At 57.9% G+C, this 27,318-nt stretch overlaps 2 protein-coding genes across 6 annotated transcripts in view; one reads left to right on the forward strand and one right to left on the reverse strand.

The window, feature by feature from the left end:
* The window catches only part of LOC122369835 (nuclear hormone receptor FTZ-F1 beta-like), a 61,185-nt gene that overhangs the window by 26,339 nt on the left and 7,528 nt on the right, over nt 1–27,318 (forward strand). For 3 of the 5 annotated variants that reach the window (XM_043344896.1, XM_043344895.1, XM_043344899.1), the window contains 4 exons: nt 17,547–17,885; nt 20,121–20,270; nt 23,267–23,403; nt 26,792–26,884. In XM_043344896.1, coding sequence (XP_043200831.1) covers nt 17,774–17,885; nt 20,121–20,270; nt 23,267–23,403; nt 26,792–26,884 — 492 coding nt within the window. In that variant the 5' untranslated portion in view covers nt 17,547–17,773. Of the gene's footprint in view, nt 1–16,407; nt 16,429–17,546; nt 17,886–20,120; nt 20,271–23,266; nt 23,404–26,791; nt 26,885–27,318 lie in introns of those variants that run through there. The other 2 variants (XM_043344897.1, XM_043344898.1) reach the window with 2 other exon arrangements.
* LOC122369834 lies at nt 2,043–9,941 on the reverse strand. Its single transcript, XM_043344894.1, has 10 exons — nt 9,740–9,941; nt 9,022–9,102; nt 8,508–8,654; nt 7,840–7,961; nt 6,836–7,108; nt 5,814–6,163; nt 5,510–5,688; nt 4,694–4,950; nt 3,847–4,000; nt 2,043–3,228 (listed from the first exon to the last, which is right to left on the reverse strand). Exons 1-10 carry the CDS (start codon nt 9,836–9,838, stop codon nt 2,416–2,418), a joined length of 2,475 nt encoding a protein of 824 aa, XP_043200829.1. The 5' UTR covers nt 9,839–9,941; the 3' UTR covers nt 2,043–2,415.

Here is a 27,318-nt window from a genome sequence, read left to right on the forward strand (position 1 = left end):
TTTTCAGGGGCACCATAGTCCTCTCCGGGCGCAGGGGTAGCAGGGGCACCAGAGGCCTGCCAGGGGCACTACAGGCCTAGCAAGGGCACCACTGGTCTATCAGGGGCACCACGAGCCTGTCATAGCCAGGCATCTCATGCTTGTCAAGGCCCAGGGGCACCACAGGTCTGTGAGGGGCACCAGCGACCTAGCAGGGGCACCAGTCAACACAGGTCTGCCAGGGGCGCCACAGACCTGCCAGGGGCACCACAGACCTGCCAGGGGCACCAGAGGTCTGCCAGGGGCACCACCGGCCTCGCAGGGGCACCTTGGGCCTGTCAGGGGCACCACGGGCCTGCCGAGGGGCACTTCAGACTTTTCAGGGGCACCAGTCCTCTCCGGGCGCAGGGGTACCAGCGGCCTAGCAAGGGCACCAGAGGCCTGCCAGGGGCACCAGCGGCCTAGCAAGGGCACCAGAGGCCTGCCAGGGGCACCACAGGCCTAACAAGGGCACCACGGGCCTGTCAGGGACACCTCAGGCTTGTCAGGGCCCAGGGACACCACAGTCCTTCCAAGGGCACCGCAAGCCTGTCAGGGGCACCAGAGGCCTGCCAGGGGCACCACAGGCCTAGCAAGGGCACCACTGGCCTGTCAGGGGCACCTCAGGCTTGTCAGGGCCCAGGGGCACCACAGTCCTTCCAGGGGCATTACAAGCCTGTCAGGGGCACCAGAGGCCTAGCAAGGGCACCACAGGCCTGCCATGGACACCACAGGCCTGCCAGGGGCACCACCGCCCTTGCAGGGGCGCCTCAGGCCTATCAGGGGCACCACGTGCCTACCGGGGACACTTCAGGCTTGTCAGGGGCGTTACAGTCCTGTCAGGGCCCAGGGGCACCAGGCCCGTGGTGTCCCTGCTAGGCCTGTGGTGCCCCTGGCGGTCCTGTGGTGCCCCTGTCAGGACTGTGATACCCCTGATAGGCCGGTGGTGCCCCTGGTAGGTCTTTGGGCCCCCGGGCCTCAAGGGGGGGGGCATGACCCATGTGACCCCCCCCCCCCCTTGGATCCGCCCCTGGACTTAAGTTTTCCTGGCTTTGGCCCTCGTGTTGACGCCTGCCTCCTTCAGTGGCTCCTGTGCGGTGGTCCGTGAGCGGCGCGCCTCGGGACGGACTGTGCTATCTTGCAAGAACAGTGAAGGTCTGTGGATTGTTTCAGTTCTGGTATGATGTGCTCGTAGGCAATCTGAAGCGGCCGTCCCGATCGGGTGCCGTGTGAGACGGCCGACTCGGCTGTCCGTGACCAAATCGAGTGGTGTGGTCGGCCCAACGGTGTGAGGTCACCTTGGCGGTCTCGAATTCAGACGCTCTAGCGGTCGCGCCGGCCGAACTGCAGTGGCGAAACTGGCAGCTCTGCGGTGCGGTGATCGGGCTGCCGTGAAGCTGGCAGCTGTAACTATCTGTGCAGCCAGCTGACAGTGGCTCGGAGCGGTGCGCACGCGTATTTTGAATTCACCATAGGGCTCAGCCACTCCTAGCGGAAAATTCTGGGGAATTCTCCCCCTGGCGACAAATGTGGGGAAATGAGCATAAATGTGTAAGTCCCTAGAAACTAATTCTTCCCAAGAAGTCCCCCACTACATTAGTGATGCAAGTTTGACTGGGGTATATTAGAGATGCAAATTACATGAAAAGATGTTATATTTTATGTTAAGATTGAGAAACCGTGCTTATAGTGGAAGGTATGTTAATGATGCAAACATATTAGCGAACTGGGAGTGGTCACTGGTCACCTGCTAATTTTGCGTCATTCCGCTAACGCTAGTTGAGCCAGTTATTGCTTGAAGCGTCATAACTTCGGTATAACTATACATCATTATTTGTTGGCTATTAACTGAGATCTGATTTCTTTATCTTTTAAAGAAGACTTAATATAAGAGAGATGGTAGCATCGTCTTGGTGTCATATCTGATCAAAGCGGCCATCCTCCAATGTCCCAACTTACCCCGCGGCGGGGGGTCAGTTGGGCCAAGGCCTAAGGCAAGTTGGTACACTAGGAAAAACAGTTTATCTAAACACATTTTTATTCATGTTTCACATGAACAATCATCGCTAATCCATGCGGGCATTAACGACAAAACACAAACGTTTGCAGTACTCCTGCGGCAAACAAAAAGGCACACACAACGACACTAGAAGAGAATATTTTCACAGCAAGAAAATCACTTTTGGTACCTGAAACACATTTGTAGCGATTATTAACAGCACTTACCTCAGCACGCGCCGACACCACGTTGACAAACAGACGGCGTTACTGTTCATGTACAAAATAAGTTTGAACGCCAACTGTCGAGAAGTATTGGAAATATCCCTTCCGTCCCAACTTACCCCCCCCCCCCCTGGCACCAACTTGCCCCGGTCACCCCCACTTCACCTCTATCACTCAGCGCCCCAGGGGGCGGTTCTGGTCAACACAGGTGGCCAGGCTGTGGGGCGCCGCCGACCGCCTGGCGGAGGCTGCCACGTAGCCGTGCTCCCCGGTGCGCGCGGAGCGGCACGGCCGTCCAGCGGGCCAGCGAGCGCGCCCCCGCACGTTGGTGCTGGTGCGACGGGCAGTGCTGGTCGGCTGGACCGGAATCTGGGTGGCGTTCCGCCGGCAGCCCTGCGCGCCTCCAAACTGGTGCAGAGCGGACTGGCGGCCAGCAGTGGGCAGCTGGCCCCACCTCTGCTGAAAGGCAGCGGCAGCCCTCTCCCAGGTGTCGTCCTGGACGACTGCCTCGCACATGAAGGCTGCCCACTCCTGGATGAACGCCACGGTTTGGCGTGTCCGGTCATCTGAGCGTCGCTGCTCAGCTCCACTGACAGCCGCCGCCGCAGCGGCGGGGTCCTCGAAGTCCATTGCGTCGTCGTCGTACTCCTCGGGACTCGGCGACGGCTGGGGCTGCGCGACTCCGGGGGCGCTGGCGGGCGTGGGGACAGGAGGTGACGAGGTGGACGGCTCGGCGACCAGAGGGTCGAACCAGTTGCCTGGCAGCTGCTGGCTGGTCCCCATGGCGATGTCCATCAAGGCCCTCCGCGTCTCCTTTGTCGCCGTCGCCTCCGGCACAGCGCCAGTCTGCTGCCGCACGGCTCGGAGGTGTTTGCAGCCGCCAGTCCGCCGGTTCATCCTGCAGGTGCAGGCGCCGACGTTCAGGTCCACCAGGTAGGTGATGCCGACCGACGTCAGCGACTTCACCTGATAGGTGAACTCCGTCACCTGTGGGAGGGGCAACACATAAAATCCTGTAAAATTCGTATGTACAGTCTGTCTTAAAAGTACCGCGCAAAGTGACGGTGGATCCATCAAGCCTTACTGAAGAAAGGCCTGCTTTACTTTGAAAGTCACCGAACCAATTGACCTGGGGAATGGACGAGAATATCAATTGCTTTGATGACTCAAATTGAGCAGGCCCTTCCTCGGTCAGGCTTGATGGATCCACCGTTGCTTTTTCGCGGACTTTTAAGACAGACTGTACAACATAAACTGACGGACGGTTACTTGTACGAAAATCCGAACCTGTTCATTCGCCCCAGTACTGTCAGCTTGGCCTTTTAAAACAGACCCCCAAAGGGAAAAAAGAAGAAACAAGAAAAAACGCGAAACGAGTCACGAGATGTGGCACACAGCGCCAACACCACGCGGCCCTACAGTGGCACAGCGGTACAGTGACAGACTCTTGTGTGTGAATGCACAGCAATGTGGTTTATTGGTGCTTAGGGGTGCGCCGATTGCATTGGTCACTTTGCACAGCCATGTGGCAGTACGGGTGGGACCAGCATTGGAAAACGAGCTGTCTTATGTGACCTCAATCAGTTCTCGTGTCATGCAAAATACCTGCGTCACAGTGCCCGTTTCTTGGCTGGTGCCGCCGCGGACCGGTGCCGCCCGCTGCCGGCCGTTGGCCACGTCGCACGCCCTCCTGGCGTAGTGCTTGCTGAGCTGGACCGTGACGAAATCAAACAGCTGCAGCAGGTTGAACGCCCGAGTCCTGGAAAAACAGCGCGTGTCAAGCGAATATTTCAACAATTTCTTTGCAGCTATAATTAACGGTAGACTGCCATCGTATGGACACAATAAGGCTTTCAGAAGAGCAGCCAAAAGCACAACTAACAATTTCACAACCTACCCGAAATGCGAAAGTTTGTTTTTCTTCCACATGTAGGGTTAACAGAAATGTAAAACCGTGATATTCACAAGTTAATCCGTGTTAATCCATGAAAGTCACAAGTTAGTAATTAACGTCTTTGACGAAGGGATGTATGGTCCAATTCCGTTTCGGGGGCTTCAGGCTCTGAACTTTGGCAGACACTGGGGAGAATTGCACAGTCCTAGGGATTTTGATGGTGTTTTCGAGAACATTTTACCGGCTAACTCTCAGCCCTCCGACCTATATTGAAAGGAAAACTACTCCCCTGCTTTGGCTTTTTTTCCAATTATTTGTCTTTATTAATTGGAATTTGTCTGTAACTGCAACTTTGACATTTCTTCAACATTTGCCACTTTTGGGCAACCTTACAACTTGAAATATTTTAAAATAGTAATGAATCTATCGCAATACCTCCGGTCACCGAAACAGTTTTACAATCAACTTTAGTTAAAAGACAGGTTTGTCTATGAACGCCAGGTTAACTGTTTTATTTATTGAACCGCAATTAGGTGAAACATATGAATAAAGACTGACCTGTAGAGGACAGAGTCTTTGAGGACTCTGAAGGCGGACTCTACGATGTTGTTCGTGTTGTGTCCCCGGGTGGGGACATCCGTGCGGAGACACAGCGCCCACTCTTGACGGCGGGCAGCGAAACCCTGCAGGTACTGGTCCAGCAGTGGGTAGCGCTCGCCCCACTCGGTAGCCACCAGCTCCATCGTCGTCGCTATCTCCGCCTCATTGTTGGCGTACACGAGCTGTTTGGCTAGTGCCATGATAGCCTGCCTGTGCTGGAAGAAAATGCACAATTTAACTGGTATCCGAGTGTGGGAGGCGGGAGGGGTGAAGGGTGAAGGGTGAAGGTAAATGTAAATATAGGGGGTGTTTGAGATGAAATTAATCAAACTCATTTACGTTCTTTTACAGCTTTTAGACCAGTATCACTGCATGTCTATTCCTGACTGCCAGCCTATGCCTGTCTAGTCTATGCCTGACTGCCTGCCTATGCCTGCCTCTGCCCAGCTGTCTGCCTGCCTCTCTCTCTCTCTCTCTCTCTCTCTCTCTCTCTCTCTCTCTCTCTCTCTCTCTCTCTCTCTCTCTCTCTCTCTCTCTCTCTCTCTCTCTCTCTCTCTCTCTCTCTCTCTCTCTCTCTCTCTCTCTCTCTCTCTCTCTCTCTCTCTCTCTCTCTCTCTCTCTCTCTCTCTCCCTCCCTCTCTCTATGTCTCTGTCTCTTTCTCTGCCTCCCTCTCTCTCCCTCTCTCTCTCTCTCTCTCTCTCTCTCTGTGTTTCTCAAAAAGGGGTAATTAGACAAAAATGAACGGAAATTCATTCCCAGTAGAAACTACTCACTTGCTTGTCGATGCCATGTTTGCCGTTGTGAAGCCATCGCCAGACGGCCTGCAGCACGTGAAACGTGCACAGCAGGAGCCGCGCCTCAGGCCACACCGCCGACAGCGCGTTCCGCTCGGCCTGACAGTCGTCCGTCATGAAGCACAGAGGGCCGCGCCTTCCACGCCCGCCAAAGGCGCCTGTCAAAGAAGCATTCTCGGTCAAACACGATATTGGATTTTATACACCAATGCACAACTGACTGGACAATTCAGAGTTTAGCCGCCAGATATGGGAATTCATGGCAAATGTAGGTATATCGTACCGTCTGGTAAAATCCCGACGAGCAGCCGGAAGGCTTTGTCCACCACGGCCTCGGTCTCCGAGGTGGAGACGATGACACCGAGAGGCAGACCACCGGCCGGGCTCCAGCACATCAGCAGGAAGACGCGCTGGCCGTGCCGGTCCATCCCTCCTGAGGCGTCGACGAAGACCACCTCTCCCGCGTCGGGGAGCGTGTGGACGCGCTCCATCAGCGGCGTCACCGCCGCGATCACCGTCTCGCCGTCCTCGACTGAGACCGCCGTGCGGACGTCCTTCATGTGGCGGATGAGGTCCATGGTCTCCTCCTGGGTCGAGGCTGGGTAACGCTCCCGACAGTGCTTGTAGTACAGGCTGAAAACACATTGCATTGTCAATTGACTTCCAGCTGCAAGTGGTGGTCAGTTTCATTTTGTGATAAAATACCGATTGCATAACAGTGTACTTATGGTTAAGCTTCAGCTGTCCCACTTGTTCCTGATTCGTCCTAATCAAAATATAGCTTACCCCTCAGCGCATTGAATTACACAAATCCAAGGTGAAAATAATGTTAACCTGCGCTGGGCCGGAAGGGGGGCGTCTAGACGCCATTCCCCTTCAGGTTTTTCACGAAAAGCAGGAAAACGGAAATGACCCTGACACATAGGCGTACGTAATATGATTATCGATAGCTTTTACTAAACCAGAGTGCATTTATCGCAGCGTAAAATGTTGCGAGTTTTTAGCACAACACAATTCATAGATAACAGTAGAACTGGATGTGACACGAAAACAGGCAGATTGCAATAGGGGACCCAAAAATTGTCAATGGCCAGATCAGTCTCGGATCGCAACCACATATCCCAGACATGCGGCCTTCTTTTCTGAGTAGCCCTATCATCTCTGCTCCGTGTAACGATCAATTGCATCTCATATATGAGAATCATGTGTAACTTTATAGGGAAAGTCTTATTATTTCAGATACTGTCCCTACAGACTTGCTAACTTGTGGCAGTGTGGCTTTGCATCAAGCTGTTAAAAACTTACTAGTAGACGGCCATCCGATCTGGGACAATGGCTCGGTCTGCGGCCACCGACGGGTAGGCGCTCCCATGCTCCTCCTGAAGCTGTAGTTTCAGGGTCTCCAGCGCCGTGGAGGGCGAGTGGTGGTGCTGGAACAGCTCCATCAGCCGGGCCTTCGTCAGCTCAGAGACGCGTCGATGTCTCAGAGCGGCAGCGTTGTCCACGGCGTGGTTGTGGGGCTTCTTGTTACATGTCACCCGTAGCTCGTAAGCCGCGCATGGGTCTGTAGACCTATTCCTGGAAAGGGAGGATTCGTCAACAAATATAAAAAAACACGAGACGATGGTGTTATTCAGAAGAAATTCCGCTCCTTCCACGCACTTTTATAGGGTACCAGCAAGAAACCTTTTGAGGCAAGGAACGAGCGAGGTGAAATGTTTCGGATTATCACCGTTTTTAGTTTTCTGAGCCAAGATTGGCACAACTAAGAAAGATAGCGACTTGAAATCTTTTCGGCAGCGAACTCCTTCATCAAATATGTAGTTTTTTTTTCAATTGCGGTTGATCGTTTGATCAACTAAGGCGTTTGTAAAAAGCAGGGCTGCGGAGTCGGAGTCGGAGTCGGTCGGAGTCAACAGTTTTGGTCGGAGTCGGAGTCGATCTTTTTTCTTGGCCAGAGTCGATAAGATTTTACCGACTCCGGCCATGTAGTCCGAAAATCGCCTTTCATCAAGTGAAATTGTTGTCTGGTGAAAGCAAAATGGCAATTATCCCGATGATCCAAAGTGGTCAGACAACAAAATCGACCTACGATTTTGATCAGCCTTTTCTTTTCTCCCGAAGTTCACGTCTCTGCACTGGTTCGGTGAACCAAAGGACCAAATAAATGCTTTCCAGAACTAATAGGTCGGAGTCGGAGTCAGAGTCGATTTTGTGAGGCCGGAGTCGGAGTCGGAGTTGGCTAAAGTTGGGTCGACTCCGCAGCCCTGGTAAAAGGTGCCAATGACAAAAGACGGTGAGAAACTTGCCGTTTTGGAATGTTGGCGACAGTCACTTTCAGGCGCAGGGGGCACCCGGTGTCCTTGGCGGATTGGTTTTTCCTCGGACGACTCGGCTTTTCTGGGACGTCGTGGTGACAACGAAGCCTGGCCTGAAAAAAAAAATTGACAACATTAACAAAAGTGATGAAATCAATTGCCACTCATTAGTCCGTCATTTAAATGAGGATGAAAGTTTCTCGATTTAAAAACGTTACCTTTTTAACTGACCCTGATCATGGTGTTTCATTAACCCGCACCTTCCTGCGATATAAAAGAGTAAAAGTTACTGGGTGCAGTGGCGCACCCAGGGAGGAGTCAGGGGGACAAAGGGGTCAGCTGACCCTCCCGAAATCTAGCGGGCCCGCTGGTAGGTGCCCGTCCAGTCCTCCGAGACACCCGGTATGACGGCTGGATGACTGGTCCTCAGTACGCGGCATCAAGCTGGGGATTCATGCAGCCAGCCCAGGCCGCCGGGCCCTCTGTCAGTAGACCCCGACAGGCTTTCATACGGCGGGTCTTTGCTGAACCCTCAGGAGGCTCTGCACCAGCAGAATTTTCCATTGGCGGGCCCAGGTCGAGTGCTCGGGCAAAAGTACCCCCCTGCCGAGCTTTACACGGCGAGCCCAAACTGGTATTTCATAAACTAAAGCTCTCACCCAGTACACCACCCTTTGGCCATTCGACATGGAGTCGTACGTCGTCAGGGTGATGTTGGCGGCCTCTTGGTACAGCTGAATCCACTGCAGGGCCGATTCCTTTGACGCCGGACATCGGTAGGCCACAGTGGTGCCCTCCATCAACTCCTGAAACGAAATAATGCAAGGTCTCACTGGGGTATTCTTGTCTGGGACCAATGCACGATCGTATTACCGTAATAGTCAGCTATAATGCAGATGACAAATACTTAGTGACAAGACGCGTTATATTCAAATACAGATCACCGCACACACCACTCATACCAATAATATTGTCATTCACAATTGATAAAACTTTGTTACCGAAGCCTGTGGGGAAAGTTGATAGTTCCATTTTAAAAATGGAAGTTTTCATTCATGAAATGATTGCAACATGGCTCAAACCAATTACATATAATATGTGTTACTGCAAATTGAAATTGCCATCATCGGCAATTGCTATTGCTTTAAGCAAATTGCTATATTTGATGCTCACCGGTTCCAGGTCAGGAATCATATCAAGCTTCTCGCACAAGATGTACTTGGCATCAGCCTTCCAGATTACTTGGAAGTGATCCTGTTGGAAGAAGGAATGTTCCATAAAGTTAGTGGCGGACTTGTACCTATTCAATATTTAATATCAATATAGTAACAATGGTTACACGACTCATAATCTTCACTTACAGTATTTCTTAAAAATTACCTATGTAAAGATTATAATTCTGCTGGTGATACCTATAGCCATGTGGGTAAATGTCAAGTTTAAGTCCTAAGCAGATTTCATGGATAATTTTTTCATATTCTTACATTATTTGGCCGGTACACATGGAGGTCCCCGCTTCAAAATTAGTTAATTTTGAATTTAGTGTTTCCGACCATTATTTGACATCCTGAATCCAAAAATGATACTTATATGTCTCGTAACTAAAAGAAAAACATAATCAAACCTGAACTAACCTTACCTTTTCACCTATAACCTACCAATCTACTACCTACAAACCTACAATGCAACCTAAAACTTACAGCCTAACGTAACCTAAAACATAATTTTTTTGCTGTTACAGATTTGTATCAACAGCGTCACAGTTATAGTTAGGACCTAAACTTGACATATACCTGTATTTCTTGCGCCCTAACCCACAACAACAGCAACAACAACTGTATTTCTTGCAAAGAACATGCACCTAAAATGGAAATACTTATTAATCACCAACCTTTTCCAGCATCTTGAAGCATATATAGGCCTCCGCAATAAACGAGCAAACATGAGACACGAAAAAGGCGCTTTGGATTAAAAGGCGCGCCAGTGGCATCGGAAGAGCTGCCAGATCGGCTGAAATCCCTAGCGCGATTTCGCTTTTTTCCAAGGTGCCTAGAATTCCTCTAGGAATGGCTGAGCCCTATGGTGAATTCAAAATACGCGGTGCGCACCTGTGGTGCTGATGCGGACGGTCACGGCCTCCAGCAAACCGGCAGCTCCTGTGGCCGTGACGGCCGGTCCCAAAACCGGCCGCTCTAGCCGGCGGCGCGGCGGGCCTCGCTCGCGGGATGACGTGGCGGCGGCGGCGGCGGCGGCCGGGCAGACGGCGCGGCTGCCGCCGCCGACCGCCGCGCCGTGTCATCAACCCGCCGCTCGGACGGACGGGCCGGCGGACGCGGAAAATGGCGGCCGGCGCGAGCTGCGCCGGGCCGGGCCAGGTCCGGCCGGGCTGCGCTGAGCGGGGCCAGGTCCGGGCGGGCTGCGCCGGGCCGGGCCAGGTGTGGGCGGGCTGGACTGAGCCGGGCCAGGTCCGGCCGGGCTGGGCTGAGCGGGGCCAGGTCCGGGCGGGCTGGGCTGAGCGGGGCCAGGTCCGGGCGGGCTGGGCTGAGCGGGGCCAGGTCCGGGCGGGCTGCGCCGAGCCGGGCCAGGTCCGGGCGGGCTGGGCTGAGCGGGGCCAGGTCCGGGCGGGCTGCGCCGAGCGGGGCCAGGTCCGTCCGGGCTGCGCTGAGCCGGGCCAGGTCCGGCCGGGCTGGGCCGAGCGGGGCCAGGAGTGGGCAGACAGGGCTGGGCTGGGCCGGTCCAGGTCCGCCGGCCTGGGCTGAGCCGGGCTGGGTCAGGTTCGAGGTTGGCTGAGCTGGGCTGAGCTGGGCTCAGGGCTGGTTTGGGCAGTCCGAGCTGAGGGCCTGCTGGACTTCACACCATGGCACTGCTGAGACACCGGCACCAACGAGCGAGGGGAAGTGAGCCAGCTAAAGGAGCGGCATTTCCTGATTGTTGAGGGAAGCGGGTCTATTGAGGGAATATCAGACAAGTAAGCAAGCTGGTCCACGTGGCAGGGTGGACCGGAACAAGGACAAAGCTTGGGTGCCTGGTTTGGTTCGGCCTAGGCATTTACTGCTGCTCCCAGTGGTTCTGGCTGTCTTTGCAAGGCTTTAGAAGTGGTAGTTATTGTGCTCAGTCGTATTTTAGGTCTGAACTGCCGACACATACTGCCAGGTTTAGGAAGGGGAAAGTATCCTTCGCTTCGAGCATACAAAACTAAGGCTTGGCTAACTGCTAGGACGGTGTTCTGCTGAAGGGCGCTACCGCGGGGTCTGATAGTGGGGTCACTGGTTAGGCACTTGGTTAGGCAATAGGCAGTGCTCAATCTGCCTTTTAGAAGGTGATGACGGGCTGTACCTATATAAAACGCATCTGTTTCGCTCTGTTGGCTGTCTGACTGTCCCGTGTCCATGTCAGTAGGCGGAACTATGGTCAAGCGTACCCATTTTCGGGAACGCATTCTCGTTCCCATGTTTGGGAACGATAAACCCATATATGGGAACGCCATGTAGGCATTATTTAAAACAACAAAAAGAACCGTTAAATGACGTCCAAAAAATATAAAACGATCGTGAACCGCCTGATATTTGCCTCAATATTGTTGGGGAAGAGTTGGATATTGTAAGGCCCATCGTAGTTTCAAATCCTTCCCCTATTTCTAAAGCAGTCCATCATCTGGGCCGCGAGCCCAAATTTGGGAACGCTCTCGTACACTGGCGCTGCAAGCGTTCCTTATTATGGGAACGGCGTACCCAAAATTGGGAACGATTTCACCGACGCCTTTCAGGGGCTCTTTTCATTAACAAGCATCACGTCAAATGCCGTAAATTATTGTTAACGCAACAATCATCAGATGACCTTTCCGGCAAGACCGTCGCATGTTTCGCCGGGTCTTCTGCGTTCTTATTCCCGTCGATCCCGCAGGGGGCACGCCCCCTTCTGCAGGATTACGTAATTCGCAACGCTCGGCGATGCTCAACAAGGTCTTCCATACCTATATCCACCGTCCGCGCCGAGGGTGGAGACATGTCAAGCACCCGTCTGTTTATCACCGATAGTTGACGAGCACAAGGAAGTATCCAAAAATGGGAACGCTGAATATGTTACACCCTCAAAACACCTAGTCCCAATGAAAATCTAGTTTTTTCCTTTCTTAATAAGTGTAAGTGGCAAAAGGCCTGGTAGGATGGGCACGAGGAATGATCGAAATCAGCATAAAAATTATAAATAAGCCACACAGAGCGACCTATATAAGAGAAATTTCCCCAAAACGATCATGCTTAGAAACACGGAAGACAAAAACCACACTCATGACGCTCCTTATAAAACAACGCTAATTAGCTAGCATCCAAATAAAATATGTCTTTCCGGGCTGATGAAATACAGCTGAATAATTTTAAACCACCGAAACTGAGTTTACAACAGTAGTTCGGTAAAATCACTGACGTTCCACGCGGTCGTGCGCCCCGACACCAAAAGTCAACAATATTACCTCGGGACTGTCCGCGTGTTCGCTTGCATATGTCAGCATCTGGTGTCGCTAGTATGAAACTTCATAACCAGGCGAAAATTATTATACTTGACCTCAAAATGTAAAAAACGCTTCATTTTCCTTTAAATTGCATGTTAAATGTAGTATAAGCGATGTTTTCACCATTCCGTGATTTAAAAAAATCATTAAAAATATCATTCGACGGTCAATTTCCTTGTTCAACGGTCAGATTAAAGATAATTTTATAGAGACTTAGTAGATACTTAAATTAGCGTGCACTTTTTTGAGACGTGATGCACTAATGAGTTTTAGTGGGCGAACGGCCGAAAAATAACCTTCCGTTCTCATAAATGGGAACGCCCGTTCCCATATTTGGGAACTCCGTTCCCAAAAATGGGAACGTTCCTATATTTGGGTACTCATGACCATAGTTCCACCTGTATTTAGGGCCTTGGTTCCACCTACTGATGTGGTGTAAAGCAGACACTTGAAATGGATATTATTAATGCACTGTTTCGTCCTATGCATGTGCGTCACTCCCTTGGTCGTGTTTCCCGTGTCCGTTTGGCCTGCCGCACAGTTGGCACAGGCATTCCTCGGACCTGCGACCTATGTGCTCAGTGCTCATTCGTCCAACAACAGAACCTCTTATGAAGAGATCGACTTTCTACGCCGTATGATGCTTTTCGTCGCGACCTTCTCCGCATGCTGCGGGGCTTGCTGCGCTTGCCATGCCGACTCGAACCGCCCCTGGCCGGACCTGCTGCCGCCGTCAGACCCCGGTCCCATCCGGAAGTGGTGGTGTGGCCCAGCTGTGGCGCTCGCCGGCCCCTCTCCTGCGGCCCTTTGTGCGCGGCGGGGGCGGCCGGTGCGCCGGGGCTCCACGCGGCGCTCGTAACGGTGCGCCTCCTCCACTGTCCTCGCGCTGACAGTACCGAGACCGAGCAGCGCTGGTCTACTCAGTCAACAGAGGTGGCACACAGACGCCGTATTTATTTCGTCACCACTTGGAAAGCCATCGATACCGTTTGCCCCTGGTCCCCACGTATGTCCCCGCTAGCCGGCACTGGTGGCACGCTGCTGGTGTTACGGCGGCGGCGGTGAGTTTTGACGTTACAGCATATGATGTCGGTTCCTGCCTCTGTTTTCTGCGGCATCTCCGTCCGGCCGTGGCTGCGGTGGAGTTCCTCTTCCCGCCTGCCCGGCCGCCTCCCGGGGCGTCCTCGGGCCGCGGGTCCCGTTCCCTGCCCTGCCGCCCTCCCGCTCCTGCCCTGCCCGGCCGCCCTGCCACCCTCCCCTGCCGGGCAGATGTCCGCTGGCCTCCAAGGTCGCGCGCCGCGGAGCGCCTGGCTGCGCCGATCAATGGGTGCCCTTTGTTCCGGGCCAAGGTGCGCCGGCCGCGCGCGTGCGGGGACACTGCGCCCGGCGCTCCGGGTCTTTGAACGGCGCGGCTCCTTCTCCCCAACACTGTGGGCGGGGCGGCCGGCCTCCGAGGGCGCCCTTGGAGGACGCGCCGGCGCACCGGAGGAGCGCTTTGTGGGCGCGTGCGAGCCGTCCGGCCTGACCTCGGCGGGGGGATTAGGGGATTGGATGTTATCGCTGGATTACTCAGTGTGTCGAAATTCGGTGTTTGTCCGCCGCTGGCTGACTAGGAAATGGGCGGCAATCGGCACTGTGGCTCGGAGGTTTGGCGCTGTTAGCTGGACGCAGTCGGCAGCAGTCTATGTTTGCCTGTGCACTGTGCAGCCGCATCCGCCTCCAAAGCCCCCCGCTTCGTCAGCCGGAGTAGTCAAATCGGCCGCGGTGGCATTGGGCGCTGCTTGGTCACATGCTTCCCCTGATGGACTGCCGGACTGGCTCGTCCACCGTCCACCTCATGAACTGCCGGACCATCGCGTCCACCTCATGGACTGCCGGACTGGCTCGTCCACCGTCCACCTGACGGACTGCCGGACTGCCGCGTCCACTGTCCACCTTATCGACTGCTGGCCGGCGCTGTCTACTGTTCGACTGTTGGCCGGCGCTGTCTACCGTGCGGTTGTCGTACTGCGGTGTCGCCTGTCGGCGTCAGCTGCTGACTGCGGTTATAGAAACTCCTTAGCTCTCCCGCTGCAGCTGTCGATGGCCAGGGGCGCGGCTCGCTGCATATCCGTACAGACCAGCTCCACATAGCGATCATGGCTGGTCCTGCGACTCTTGCATCGATACAACCGATACAGCCATCAGTGCGCCGACTGAGTCAGTCAGCCCTCCGTGGGTAGGTCATCATTGCTGAATACTGACAGTGGTGCCGGCCGTGTTTCATGACCGACACTGCTGTTGGTGAGTCAGAGACCCGCTCGCCGGCCTGTGACACACTGGGGCTGCTCGGCCACCCGGTGACACACTGGGGCAGCAGCTCGGCCACCCGGTACGTGACACACTGCCGGCGCGGCACCTTCTGAGCTGCTCGCCGGCGCGGCGCCCTCGGAGTGCGAACTGCGTGTCCGGAGCTGCCGCTGAGTCACCGCTGCTCCGTCTCCGAGACACCGGCCCCCTCTCGGCCGCCGGGAGATGGACAGGGTGTGATGGGCGGGCAGGATGACTAAACGCTGCGCCGAACCTCGCGGACGCAGGAGACTTGGCTCTGATGGACGGGAGATGGGGATGGCTACGATGACTGCATGGCTCTCTGACCTGAGAGGGGTCGCGGCGCGGGTCGCTGGGCTGGTGAAGTGGTGATGGAGCGGCGGGGTCCACTTTCTGTCCATTCCTGCAGTCCACCCCCCGGCATGCTGCCGTGCCCTGCAGCGGCGGCGGTCTGACTCAGGAGGGGATCGATCCCCGGTGAATCACTCCCCGCCGGAGCCTCCCACCTCCCCGCACACACACACATACACACACACACACACACATACATACACCCCATGACCCCATTGGCGCGGTGATTCACCCACGGCGGCCAACCACCCGGTCAGCATCGATCGGTCGTGGGGCGACTCCACTGTCCTGGCGAGGACGGCCAGCCCATGGTGACCGCTGGGAACTAAAACGGAGCCCGGGCCGGATTTGAGCCCGCGGGAGACGCGGATCGCCGGCTCGCTCGGAGGTGGTGGGGGCCGGTGGACGGGTGAGGATGCGCTGTCGGTGACGCGGCTGCTGGCCGGCCAGTTGAGCTCGTTGACGCACACGCCGATATGGACAATAGTGCAGAGCAGCGTTTGGCGCGGATCGCCCCTCTCTGAGTCACGCTGACATCTACTGTGCGAGCTCTGTGACCGTCGGTGGACGGCCACGGCACAGTAGGGAGGGCCGCTCACCGGGTGCCGCCTGTACCAACCCGAAACGGGCAACTGTGTGAGGCTCTGTGAGCTATCGTGAGACAAATGTGTCCGTGGCGTTACTTTATTTGTCATTTCTTGGCCTCGTTACCGAACTGGTATATTAAACCTTCGAGTTTTCTTCATTGCAACTTAGGAGTAAATGTAACATGCGATGGGGCGATGGGCTAAGCTGATATCGAGAGGATATTTGGGTAAATGCCTTTCTGTTGTTGCGCAGAATTTATGTGAACTTAAATGCTACAAATAAATGCTTATCAAATATTACCACACGTTACGCATATGATGCAAAATTTAGTTGGACCTGGATTAGTAGCGATGGACGCGGTCAGAGATAGACGGAATGTCTTAAAATACCCTGCAGATGCATTGGCTCAGGCAACAAGTATGCCAATTACACACTCGTTTTGCACGAACTACCGCACCATGTCTAGTTTATCTATGAAGATCGACCCAGCATTTCCCCAGCTGGGCAGTCCCCAGTCCTTGACCGTTGTCCCTCCCGTGTCCTTTCCGGTCAGTGTCGTAACCTTCCCGGCGGGGGCGGGGCGTTTGGGAGGGGGGGGGGGGGGCGCGGAGGGTGGCTGCCCCGTCCGACGGTCGATGGTGGCCCTCCCTGGCAGCGCCGCCCGCCGCCCCGGCTGGCGCCCCCGCACCGCGCCGCCGCCAGTGTGGCCGCGGACGCCGCCGGGGTGGCACGGTGCGACCGTCACCGTCACAGGTCACTCGTGAGGGTGTGGGTGGTCAGCAGCTCCCCGCAGTCGGCGGACCTCCTCAGTTGTCCGTCAGGTGAGGGTGCTGCTTAGGTGGTCGATTTACAGCCATTATTGCCCTCTCATGATCAGCAACATTGTTATCCTTTCTGCTATTCCAATATCCAGTCTTACGTCAGTAGCGGCGGAACAACTTCAATTAAGGGGGCACTGCCGACTTTTGGTCCCATTCTTTCCATGCAACGTCCATAGGGCTAATATTAAAATGTCAAAATCAAAGGGGGGCACGGTGCCCCGGTGCCCTCCCCGTTCCGCCGCCTATGTCTTACGCGATATTCTTGCATCATAAAGAACGTCAGACGCGGTGGGTTTTTCGTCCAGTATCTCTCCGAGAGTCAACTCGCCTGCACCTTGTCCGCCCACGGCTGTCACTCCCTCGAGCCGTGGTCACGGTCAGCCGGTCTCCCCTCTGGCGCTGTTCGACCTCTGGTGGCGCGCCACTGACCTGTCCACAGGGCCGGTCACTGGGGCAGGCCCGGCCGGTCGCTGGGGCGGTCTGGGCTGTGCAGTGTGCACCCGACTGCTGAGTCGGCAGAGGAGCTGACCGAGGCTGCAATGAGCCGGCACTGAGACCGACAGCTGTATGTGTGGGGCCGGGAGGGATTTCCGATGACACACGCGATGGCCCGAACCGCCTACCCCTCCCTCCGGGTGCAATATTGGTGCGACTTCAGTAGCGCTAAGGAACGGCTCAACAGGAACACGAGTACGACAGGGCGCGCGTCCTCCGGTCATGAGATGCCGTCGTGATGCCGTGTCGTTGTGTCTCCCCTCTCCGTCTGACTGTCACCGTCTGCACGCGCCGGAGACAGGTGGTGACCGTGGGTTTGACGCCGGCGGCTGCTGAGAGCACGGCGAGCTGACCCAATAGCTTCTGTGACCGGTGTTGTGTCTCTCTCCGAAGTTGTACTAGTCTCTGTCCTCTGTTTGGCCACAATCGTCAGCCGGGCGTGGGCAGGGTGTCGCTCTCAGGCCATCAGGCCAGAATGTGTGCCGATGGAGGGCGATTTGCCCTCGGCCAGAGTTATAATCGAGCTCCGAGCTGATTTTGTTCACCTAGTACATATCAGCTGTTGTGAACGGTGTGCCCTCCTGTCTGTCTGTCCCACTGACGCCCCTCTCCATCTCCCGCAGGTGACCGCGTCTGGCCGCAGTGGATCGCTCGCTGTCTCACCTCCGCACCTGGGCCGGCGCTGGGCGGAGAGTGTGACTGTCGTGCGGAGATGGGCCTGCGGGCCGCGCGCCGCCCTGCGCTGTCGGCCGGCCGCCGCGCCCGGCCCGCCAGCTGAGCAGCGCTCCTCGTGCCGCCCACACGCGCCCGGCCCCCAGTGCGCCGCGCGCCGAGCGGCAGCGCAGCCGCCATGAGCGCCATGGACGTGAGCGAGTCGCTGGCAGCCATGGAGACGGACGCCGCGGCGGCGGCGGCGGCGGCGGCGGGTCCGCGGCCGCTGGACCTACAGCGGGTCAGCGCAGGTCAGTCCCCGGCGCCGGCCGCGCGGGCAGCGCGCGCGCCCGCGCCCGGTACCGTTAGCGGGAGTCTGAGCGGCGTCCGCTGCCAGCAGGCCGTCCCACCCGGCAGCGCTGGCTGTCCCGCCAGAGCGGGCGGCGTGGGTCCTCTGGGTGGGAGGTGGTGGCGGCATGGGCACGTGTGTGATGGAGTGTAGGAATCACGGTGGGTGTTCTGGACATGCCTCTGGTCACACAGTGGTGTGGCTGGTGCTGGTGCTGGCATGGTGCTGGTGGTGGTGACGGTGGTGGCATGGTGGTGCTGGTGGTGGTGGTGTCTGTCGTGTTTCAGGGAGGATCTGTGCCCTGACGTGTAACTGTTGATGTTGCTAGTGCGGCCTTCTTCTAATTTCTGTTGTAGGCGAAATTATGGGGTTTGGATGGACGTTTCAGCGAAATAGAAACGAAAGTGCGGACGTTCGTAGCATATAATCGCTCATGTGATCTTCTTATAAACTTTTCCGGTTAAGTTTATTTACACCGTTCAAGCTTACTCAAAATGTTTGGGCGAATCATTTAGGATTTGAATACCTACATGCTTGGCAGTTCACAAAGGTTTGAGCAGTAAACCTAAAACACTTAAAGCTTCGCCACACGAGTTAGGAACACAGCCCCAGCTGCTAGGGACCCATTGCATAGTCGTTTTTATTAACGTTATATTCTAAAGGCTCACTTTTCCTTTTTTCTTGAGAGGGGTGGTCTCCATTACCTATCACCCTTGATATTTCTTAACTCATTTATCAACCTTGCGATTGTTTCCCCGAAATGCATTGTCAAGCGCTTAAAAACATCGTCAAAAGCAGTCTCGAGCCATGCATCACAGTGAAAAACGTGCGTGGATTTCCGAACCAAAAAGTCGACTGTTCTGGTCTGCGCTATTTTGCCAAACAGGTAACATAATCGCTGTTCATGATGCACACTATGCACAGTATTTAAACGAGCGTGAGGCATGTTGTAAATAGCCACATCGTTATATTTCATTGATATTGGGCGGCTTTCTGGCTCTGCTTTGTTAACATGCTGATAACAAGTTTCAATTATTCTCCCAGTGCAGTTATTCGATTGGCTTGTTATTCTAAAATAATCCTGTTTAATTGAGCGTCATATTTCAGTAGGCATACATTTGAATTATTGGAGCTATCCTCTGATGGAGCTTCTGACACCCAGCGGGGCGTGTGGGATCTGTCGTCGGACCGTGGTGGGCAGTCGGGAGATCCACGGCCCGGTCACACCTCCACTACATGGCTGCGCTGTTCCTCGGAGTTCTCCGCGACGAGTCTCTCAGTTTTGCTACGTCTACCTGGCTATGCGTCACGTGCTGGTGCCTGCCCCGCCCGCGCGCACATGACTAGAACCGTCGAGGACTCTATCCGCCGTGTCTGGGAGTTGGAACTGTCATGTATGGGACTCTGTCTGGCACCATCGCGGGACTGTCGTGTCTGGGACTGTAGCTGGCTCTATCCGCCATGTCTGGGGGACTGTCGTGAGCTCTGTTCGCAATGAGCAGCCCGTGGCCTCGCGCCGTGCCCGGCGGCCGCCCGGCGTCTCTCCCGCGGCGCCGGCCGCAGCACACTCCGCTGGGAAGGTCAGGCTCCCGGCTGGCTATCTAGCCAGCCCACACGGCGAGCAAGCTGCTTACCGCCGCGCCCAAACGACGTGCCGGCCGGCGTTCAGGCAGTTAGGCGGTGTTTAGGCAGCGTTAGTCACGGCAGCGAGCCTGCGGCGGGCCGCCGCGTGCGACCAGGCCTGAGCCGCGGCCCAGTCGGGTATGCTGCGGGGAATGTGAAACAGGAGTGTCGGGGCGGGGATAGCAGAGTCGGGGGCGGGGACAGCGGAGTCGGGGGCGGGGACAGCAGAGTCGGGGACGGGGACAGAGGGTGGCGGGCGGGGACGGGAGAGTGTCGGGCTGGGACAGCAGAGTCGGGGGCGGGGCAGGGAGAGTGTCGGGCTGGGACAGCAGAGAGTCGTGGGCGGGGCAGGGAGAGTGTCGGGGCGGGGACAGCAGAGTCGGTGGCGGGGACAGGAGAGTGTCGTTCTGTGTCGACTGTCCGTGTCTGTGGTTAATATGTACATTGTGCATGTTTGGGTGCGAGCTGCTGGGTGTCCGGGTGTGTGTTCTGTGTGTTGTGTTTGTTGTGTGTGCACTGTGTTGCGTCGGGAGCCGGGGCGGTGCGCCGGTGACGGCTGACGTCTCCCGGACAGACTCGACCAGTGTCAGCCCCCAGCCGAGCAGGGAGTCGCCGCGGCCCTCGGACGACGGCGCCGACCCCGACCCCGACCCCGACCCCGACCGGGGCACCGGCTCCGACCGCGATCGGGGAGCGGGCGCGGGCGCCGGGCCGGCCGACAGCGGTGCGTTCTGCACGCCGTCTGTGTGTGAATGTGTATGTGTGTGTGTTCGGTGTTTGTCATGGGTGTCCTGCCTGCCCGCGCCGTGCCCGCACGTGATCTGCGTATGTGAGCCACTGGAGTCCCTCCCTGCCCTGCACCCATCTGACCACTGCCCTGACTGCCTGTGGGGGCGGAGCGCATGGCATGACTGTGTGCGATGACACACGCATTCGCCGTCTGTCAGTGACGGAGAGTATCGCCCCCCCCCCTCACCTCCGCTCGAGATGCCCGTCTCGCTGTTCAGCTGTGCAGTGTGCACCCGTCCTCCCATCCCCTGCACGTACTGGTATCGCCGCCCGTCGCCTGCTGCACCGGCGATACTCGGACCCACTGTTTACTATCGGAGCCCCTCTCACTGGAATGTGATGAGTGCCTGAAACCCACACGTCGCTCTAGTATTGAGACATCTTGCATAGTTGTTGCTTGTTGTTGTATTGTGTTATCAAGTGATTTTGGCCTCTGGAGTACTAGGGTTGAATGGCTGCTGCCCCTGGCGCTACACCTGATCCTGCTGCCCCTGATTGACGCCTGTGGCTGTGGAGGCGCTGGATGCGTTCTGTTATTGGCCGGCGCAGCATCGTGCACTCCGACCGGCCTAGCTGGTGTCCTACACTCGGCTCTGACCTGACCGGTGTCATTCATTACACCTGTCCGGTGTGGTACTCGCCGTCCGGTGACCACGCCTCCCTGACAGCTCGCCCGGCGCACCCGGGGCTGCTTCGTGCCTGAGTTAGCGGCCACCGACCGACTCGCGGCGGCCTTTCACTGCCGTCGGCCGGCGGGCGCGTGTCGAAAGGCGCTCCGGCCGACACGGACGGTATGGGGAGATCGGCCGGGACCGTCGAACGGTACAGGCCGGTCGGACGGTACGCGGCGACCGTCGGTCAGCGGGAGCTAGCCTGTCCCTGTGGATCATCGGGACCGGCGGCCGGCGACTGTCTACAGGAGGGACTATATCGGTCCGTCCCTGTAGATCAGAGGGCCTGGGACCGGCGGCGGCCGATATCCGTCCGATATCCGTCCCGTCGGCGGACCGGGACGGATATCGGCCGGTGGCGTTGCCGATATCCGTCCGCTAAATATAGGTCTTGTCTTGCTGGTCGGAGTGTACCCTGCGAGATGCCATGGTGATACCGTTGCGGAGCAGTTCCGGGCGGCGACTGGCGCTCCCTGATGACTGACTGCTGGGAGTGGGCATCCTGTGTGAGGACGTCCGTCTGCGCTGTGACTATTCGGACTCCCGGCACCCATCCTTGAAGGCTGAAGTCTGTGCGCGATGTGTATGTTGTTTGTGGTTCGGCGACAGGCGCGTTGTAGCGGTCGGCTCTGCCATTCCACTGTGGCCTGTGCGGCCGCCCTCCGATCCCGCCGGTCCAGCGGTAGGCCTGCCCGGTTTGGTAAACCACCACCAGTCGATCTGCCAGTTCGTGTCGAAGTGGAAGCCATAGTGTTTTTGGCAATAGCGGCGGCCGGCCGGGCCTTCCCCGGCCCGGTCGACGCCGTGTCCGTTTGGTCTCACGGGCTCTACTGCCGCTCTGCCGCGGTGGAGGGACCTGCTATGTCCTCATTATCTATCGTCAATGCCATGTCTTATAATTGACGGCCTCCACCGGTCGCGGTGTGTGCCGTTCAGAGCCGCCCGACCGGCCGGCGACGACCGCCAGTCGCATGCCATAACTACATAGTTCCCTGCTCAAAAGTGTGTATTTTGGTCCTTGATATGCAGCCTGGCTGTGCCGGACCGGTTTCGGCGGTGAGCGGCTCTGTGCCGCCGACTGTGCCGCCGACTGTGCTCCGTGCTGTGTGCCGCTGGCCCTGTGCTCTGCGCCGCTCCGGACGGGTGGGGCCCAATGGAATGCAGAGCCGCTGCCGCCGCCGCGGACCGGGCTCTGTTTCGTCACGCGCGGAGCGGACGCATCTGCCGGCCGGCCGTCGTGACGCAACGCCGCGGCGCTGCAGACGCCGACGGAGCGGAGCCAACCTTCGGGAATGCGCGTCATTGCCTCACCGCCGCCCGGCGCCGGCCGCCCGGACCAGTGTTATCACTCACAGTTGGGTTATTTAATTCCCACTGGCCATGAGGTGAGAGGAAACTGCTTAGCCGCCCCGGCTCACTGTGTGGAAACCTACCTGGCCAGGGCGCGCCGCCGGTGCGACCGTCGTGTTTGACCTTCGCGGGAATGTCGGGGCGCGGCAAGGCCGGCGCTACCTGTGGACATTCCCAGGGCCCAGTGCGGTCGGCCGGCTGTGGATTCTGCGCCACCGTCCGCCGCTCAGCCGGGGACGGCGCCGACTGCGTCCGAGCTGGCCTCCTTTCGGACACTTTTCCATGTCCCGCAGGTTAGCACGCAACAGTTGAGAATGCGCCGGGTCGTGTCGGCCGGCGTCCCGTCTGCCGCGCCGGCCTCAGCGGGATCGGCGCTGACGGCGGCGCCGGCCGTCACGGGCTCCCGGTACCGCGGCGCGCTGACGTGCCGCCGGGCCGGATTTTTGTCCGGCCGGCCGGCGGCGCACGGCAAGGTGCCGGACTTGGTGCGCAGCAGTGACGATCGGCAGACCTATGCCGCACGGAATCGAGCAGCGCGCTCAGCGAGCGGCCGCTCCGCCCGACTGTATTGACACGGCGATTGGCACGGACGGCCTGCCGATGAAGGGCGATGTGGTCACCGGATGTGGGCTCTATCTTCACACCGAACGGGCTGCCGGTGTCGCAACCTGACTGATGGATGCATGCTGCGCACGCCGCGCTGATGCTGGCCGATGTAAACTGAGCTCGAGCATATGGCGCCCAAAGTTGCACCTGCCCCGCCCAGCCACATGCATAGCTGACTGTTGATTGTACCCTATATCGATGTTTTACAAGTACCTTTTCGTTAATTGAGAAACCTTTCACTGATGAGTGATGTCCGGCGCTGGTTGACGGGTGGCACCCTCTAACGGTGACCTGTGCGTTTCAGCCTCGGCGGTGTGGCGGCCCGGTGGCAGCTCTGCCGAGTCGCGCGGCTGGTCCGAGCGGCCCATGAGCTGGCAGGCCGAGCCGGGCGAGCCGGCCTCCTCGCAGCTGGAGGCGGCCATCAGCCAGACGCACCGCATGGTGAGTGGAGTGCGGCGGGGACCTCAGGCTGATGTGGGGACTGTCAGAACTCAGACTGATGTGGGGCCTGAAAGGGGTGGAACATGACGTTGATATGCGTCTGTGTTATGCTGATGTGAGGGACGTCACACTGATCTGGGGCCGCCGGAGGGCAGTAAATCTCACACTGATGTGGGACTGATGGCGATAGGACTGAGACGCGGGACAGACAGGGACGTGGTTGTGTGGTGGCGAGGCGCGGCGCTCGTCAGACATCTGTCTGTTTTCCGGTAACGCCAGGTGGCCGCCGTAAGTATGTGGTGCGGTGACTGGCGCTAACAAGAAGCATGTGGATATCGGATTGTGTTTGATCATAACGGCTGCTATTGTCATGTGCCCGCCTTCCTGCCCCTCCGTCCGTCCGTCCATCCGTCCGTCTGTCCACCGGTGGCGGCGCCTCTGAGGCCGGCCGGGCGCTCCGTCCAAGGCTGGCGGTGGTCCGGCCAGCCTTGGACGGCTGGCCGCGGCGCTCGGCGGCGCGCGCGGCCAGCCGGCCTCGGAAGGCCGCCCGGCGCGGCGCGGCAGCGGCGGTGGCGGGAGCGGCGGCGGCCACCTGACGGCCGCGTCCCACGGCGCGCGCCGATAGCTGACGTCACCGGACGGCGCGAGGGGCGCCCCTGGTGGGGTACTGCAGCGCGAGGGGCGCCTCTGTGGAACACTGATGGCGCGAGGTGCCTCTGATAGGGTACTGATGGCGCGAGGTGTCTCTGATGGGTTACTGACGGTTGGGCCGCCTCTGTGGGACACCACTACCGGCGCGAGGTGCTGGCGTCGCGTCGCTGGACGTCCGACAGACTGATGGACCGGTGCTGAGTCGGCCGCGGCTCGGGCCGATTGACGTCCGACCAGTAGACAGACAGGCAGACGGACGGGCAGCCACGGCACGGCCCGGTGCGGCGGGCCGCGGCACGCCCGGGCCGGCCGGCGCTCTGCCGACCGGGACCGACTCTGCCGAGTGTGTTCCGTGGCAGCCGCCCGCGCCGGCTCCGCTGATCGTCCTCCGTCTCTCCTTCCGTGTCACCGTCCCTCGTCTCTCTGTTCGTATCTCTACCTCTCGTTAGGTCAGTGTCTCCGCCAATCGTCTCCTGTATCTCTCCCGCCTCTGGTCTCTCGGTTCGTGTCCCCGCCTCTCTTCTCTCGATTTCCATCTGTCGGTCTCCGTCTCTCGTCTCTTTGTTCATATCTCCCCCTCTCGTTTCTGGGGTGTGCGGCGGTCGGTCGGGGGCGGCGGCGGCCTGCTGTCGGAATCCGCTGTATAAACAGTGCCGGCACCGCGCACCGGTCGGCCGCGGGCGCGCGACCCCCGCCCTGACCTTGCCACTGACATTGGAAGGACGCGCCGCGGCCGCCGGCGGAGGACGGGGGGGGGGCGCTGATGACGCCACGTCATTATGGTTGGCTGGCGGCGCGGTGCCGCGCGGCGGCGGTGGGCGGACCACGGAAGTTGGCCGGTGCGGCGGATCGGCCGCCCGCCGACCGGTGCCAGCCGGCCGGCCGGCCGACGGCCCGCCGCGCGCGGCCGGCCAGCGCCAACCTTGGCCGACCTTGCGGCGGGCGGCGGGCCCGGCCGCGCGGCCTTGGTGACCCCTCCGCCGCCGGGGACCGGCCCGCAGTGCCGAGGCCGCCGCCGCCGTTTTTGCCAGTCCCCAGGTGTGCGTACGGCGCCCTGCCCTCCGGAGGTGGCAGCCCTCGTAGTTGGAAACGGTGGCGCCCGCGGCGCCGCCGATACCTGGGAACTCGTGCCCGCGGGCCGGACGAGTTATGAGGGGTTTTGCGAATGTTGGAGGGTAGCGAAGGGAGCCGACTGATATTTATCGATGTTCTTAGAAACAATATTTTATCTTCGGTTCTTGAGTGTTCTGGGAAGAGAGCATTGCTCCGTTTTAAATGGAGGGGCAATGCCAATAAGGAGAAATGCGATGCAGTATATCCTGAGGGTGCAAACATTTTGCTTTGTTTTTGTTTCAAAACCTTTTTTCTTACATAATCACATGATTACTAACCGCGCAACTTTGCCATCGATAAGTGAGATTTTATGTCGTTTCTACAAATCCGTTTCATATTCCAAACGCTTAGAGGGTAAATCAGGGCGATCTAACTGGCGAAGTTTGTCGCGCTCCAGCGCCGTTTTGGGACCATTTCGCCACTGTGTCGGTTCCGGCTATCGTCGGCCGTTGGTCGGCGGCCGGAACCGAGAGGGATTCAGTCGGTGGCTGGGCTGTTTATCACGTGTCGACGCTCGGCGCCGGTACCTGACCCCGGCCGGCGCGCCGCCTCGCCGCCACGCCGCCGGCCGTCGACCGTGCGCCGTTCCACGCCGCCGGCGGCGCGCTGTTTTGCCGTCCGCGTGCAGGGCGCGTATTGATCTCCTGATACGATCTGCCGGCGCGGCCGGCCACGTGGCCGCCAGTCGGCTAAAAAGGGCGCCGCGCGCTGACACCGAGCCGTGGTACAGAGCAGAGGAGGAGGGAGAGAGCGGCGGGGTCAGTTGGCAACGTGGTCGGTCTCGCCGGTTGCCGGGCCGGGACGGCGATTCGGCAGTCTCGGTCGGATGAAAGGGAGCTGACATGGAGAGAACAGAGGCACCACACAAAGAACAGTGCTGGCCGGGGACAATAGATACCCACTAGCCAGGTGTCTATCAGCGACATTTGCTCCTGTGTCATGGTTCGAAGTACGCCAGCCGCCGTGTGCTCTGGTACCCTGCTGCTTCTGCCGCCCGGCGTCCGTCGATACTCGGTGCTCAGAGGTCGGTAGTTGAGTGGTCGTCAGTTGCCTGTTGCTGGTGCCCGCTGCCGCTCCCTGCTCAGTCTGGTGGCCGGCGCGTCCCTTCCCAGCCAGAACAGTGACGGTGTGGCTGCCGAACTGCGGGTCTCTGCAACTACCGGGAGTGGCTGATGCACTGTATGGCGACTTTCCGGGACTGTTTAACCACTGGCTGGCTAGCTGAAGTGTGGCTAGGAAAAACTTAACACGGGCCCTGAGTGAGCTGCTATCTCTCATTCCGGTGAATGCCATTCCGCTGTCCTGTGAGACCTGTGTGTCACCCTCAGCCTCTACAGATTCCCTGCCGTCGCACGGCTCTGCGGCGCTGTTGGCCTGTCTGTGACTATGTGACCCTGACTCTGACTCTGACCTCCGGTCCCCTGTCCTACAGGCGATAAAGCAGGAGGTGGATGAAATGGTGACCAGTCCGGCGGTGCTGTATGACTGTCTCTGACTCTGACTCTGACCTCCCGTCAGGCGATAAAGCAGGAGGTGGATGAAATGGTGACCAGTCCGGCGGCGCTGTGTGACTCTGTGTATCTGACTCTGGCTCTGTCTCTGACTCCCCGTGTCTGTCCTACAGGCGATAAAACAGGAGGTGGATGAAATGGTGACCAGTCCGGCGGCGCCCGACAGCCACCACCTCTCCTCCGACACAGAGTCGGCCACCGCCAAGGTATGTACGCGCGGACCAGGGACGGTCTGGGGTAAGGTCGTGTAAGGAAGACTGGGACTGAATGCACTCATCACTGTATGTTGATGTATTCGGACATCGCATAATTTTCTGTTCTCAAGTTCGATATTTAGAAACTTGGTGGCGATAGTGACGACGCCGTGTTTGATCAAGCATCTATAACATGTTTCGGCCGGTGATAGGGAGGCCTTTTATACCAGGCCCGTGTGTTTTTAATGGAATGTGACGCATTGCTAACATTGTTTGAAGACTGCGGTATGCAGTGGTGCGCTGTCGGCACTGTCTCTGTGTACTGTATAGTGCGGCTACACGAGATGTGTCGTGTTTACGAGAGTGTCTTCCCAGGGGACAGACGGCGGGGGACGCCGTGCTGTCACCGTGTCTGTAATGATCATCGCGGCGTACTCGGAAGCCCT

This window comes from Amphibalanus amphitrite, unplaced genomic scaffold (genome assembly GCF_019059575.1).
Source record: "Amphibalanus amphitrite isolate SeventyFive unplaced genomic scaffold, NRLGWU_Aamphi_draft 001077F_arrow, whole genome shotgun sequence".
NCBI lineage: Eukaryota > Metazoa > Arthropoda > Thecostraca > Balanomorpha > Balanidae > Amphibalanus > Amphibalanus amphitrite.

What these genes read in the sequence shown, in the direction of transcription:
- LOC122369834 (XM_043344894.1), bottom strand. Translation starts at nt 9,838, where the DNA reads ATGCCACTGGCGCGCCTTTTAATCCAAAGCGCCTTTTTCGTGTCTCAT. An exon ending in TGATTCCTGACCTGGAACCG is followed by an intron (nt 8,655 to 9,021) that starts GTGAGCATCAAA and finishes ATTTCGTTTCAG; the next exon opens with GAGTTGATGGAGGGCACCAC. An exon ending in AAACGGGCACTGTGACGCAG is followed by an intron (nt 3,229 to 3,846) that starts GTATTTTGCATG and finishes CCCCTCCCACAG; the next exon opens with GTGACGGAGTTCACCTATCA.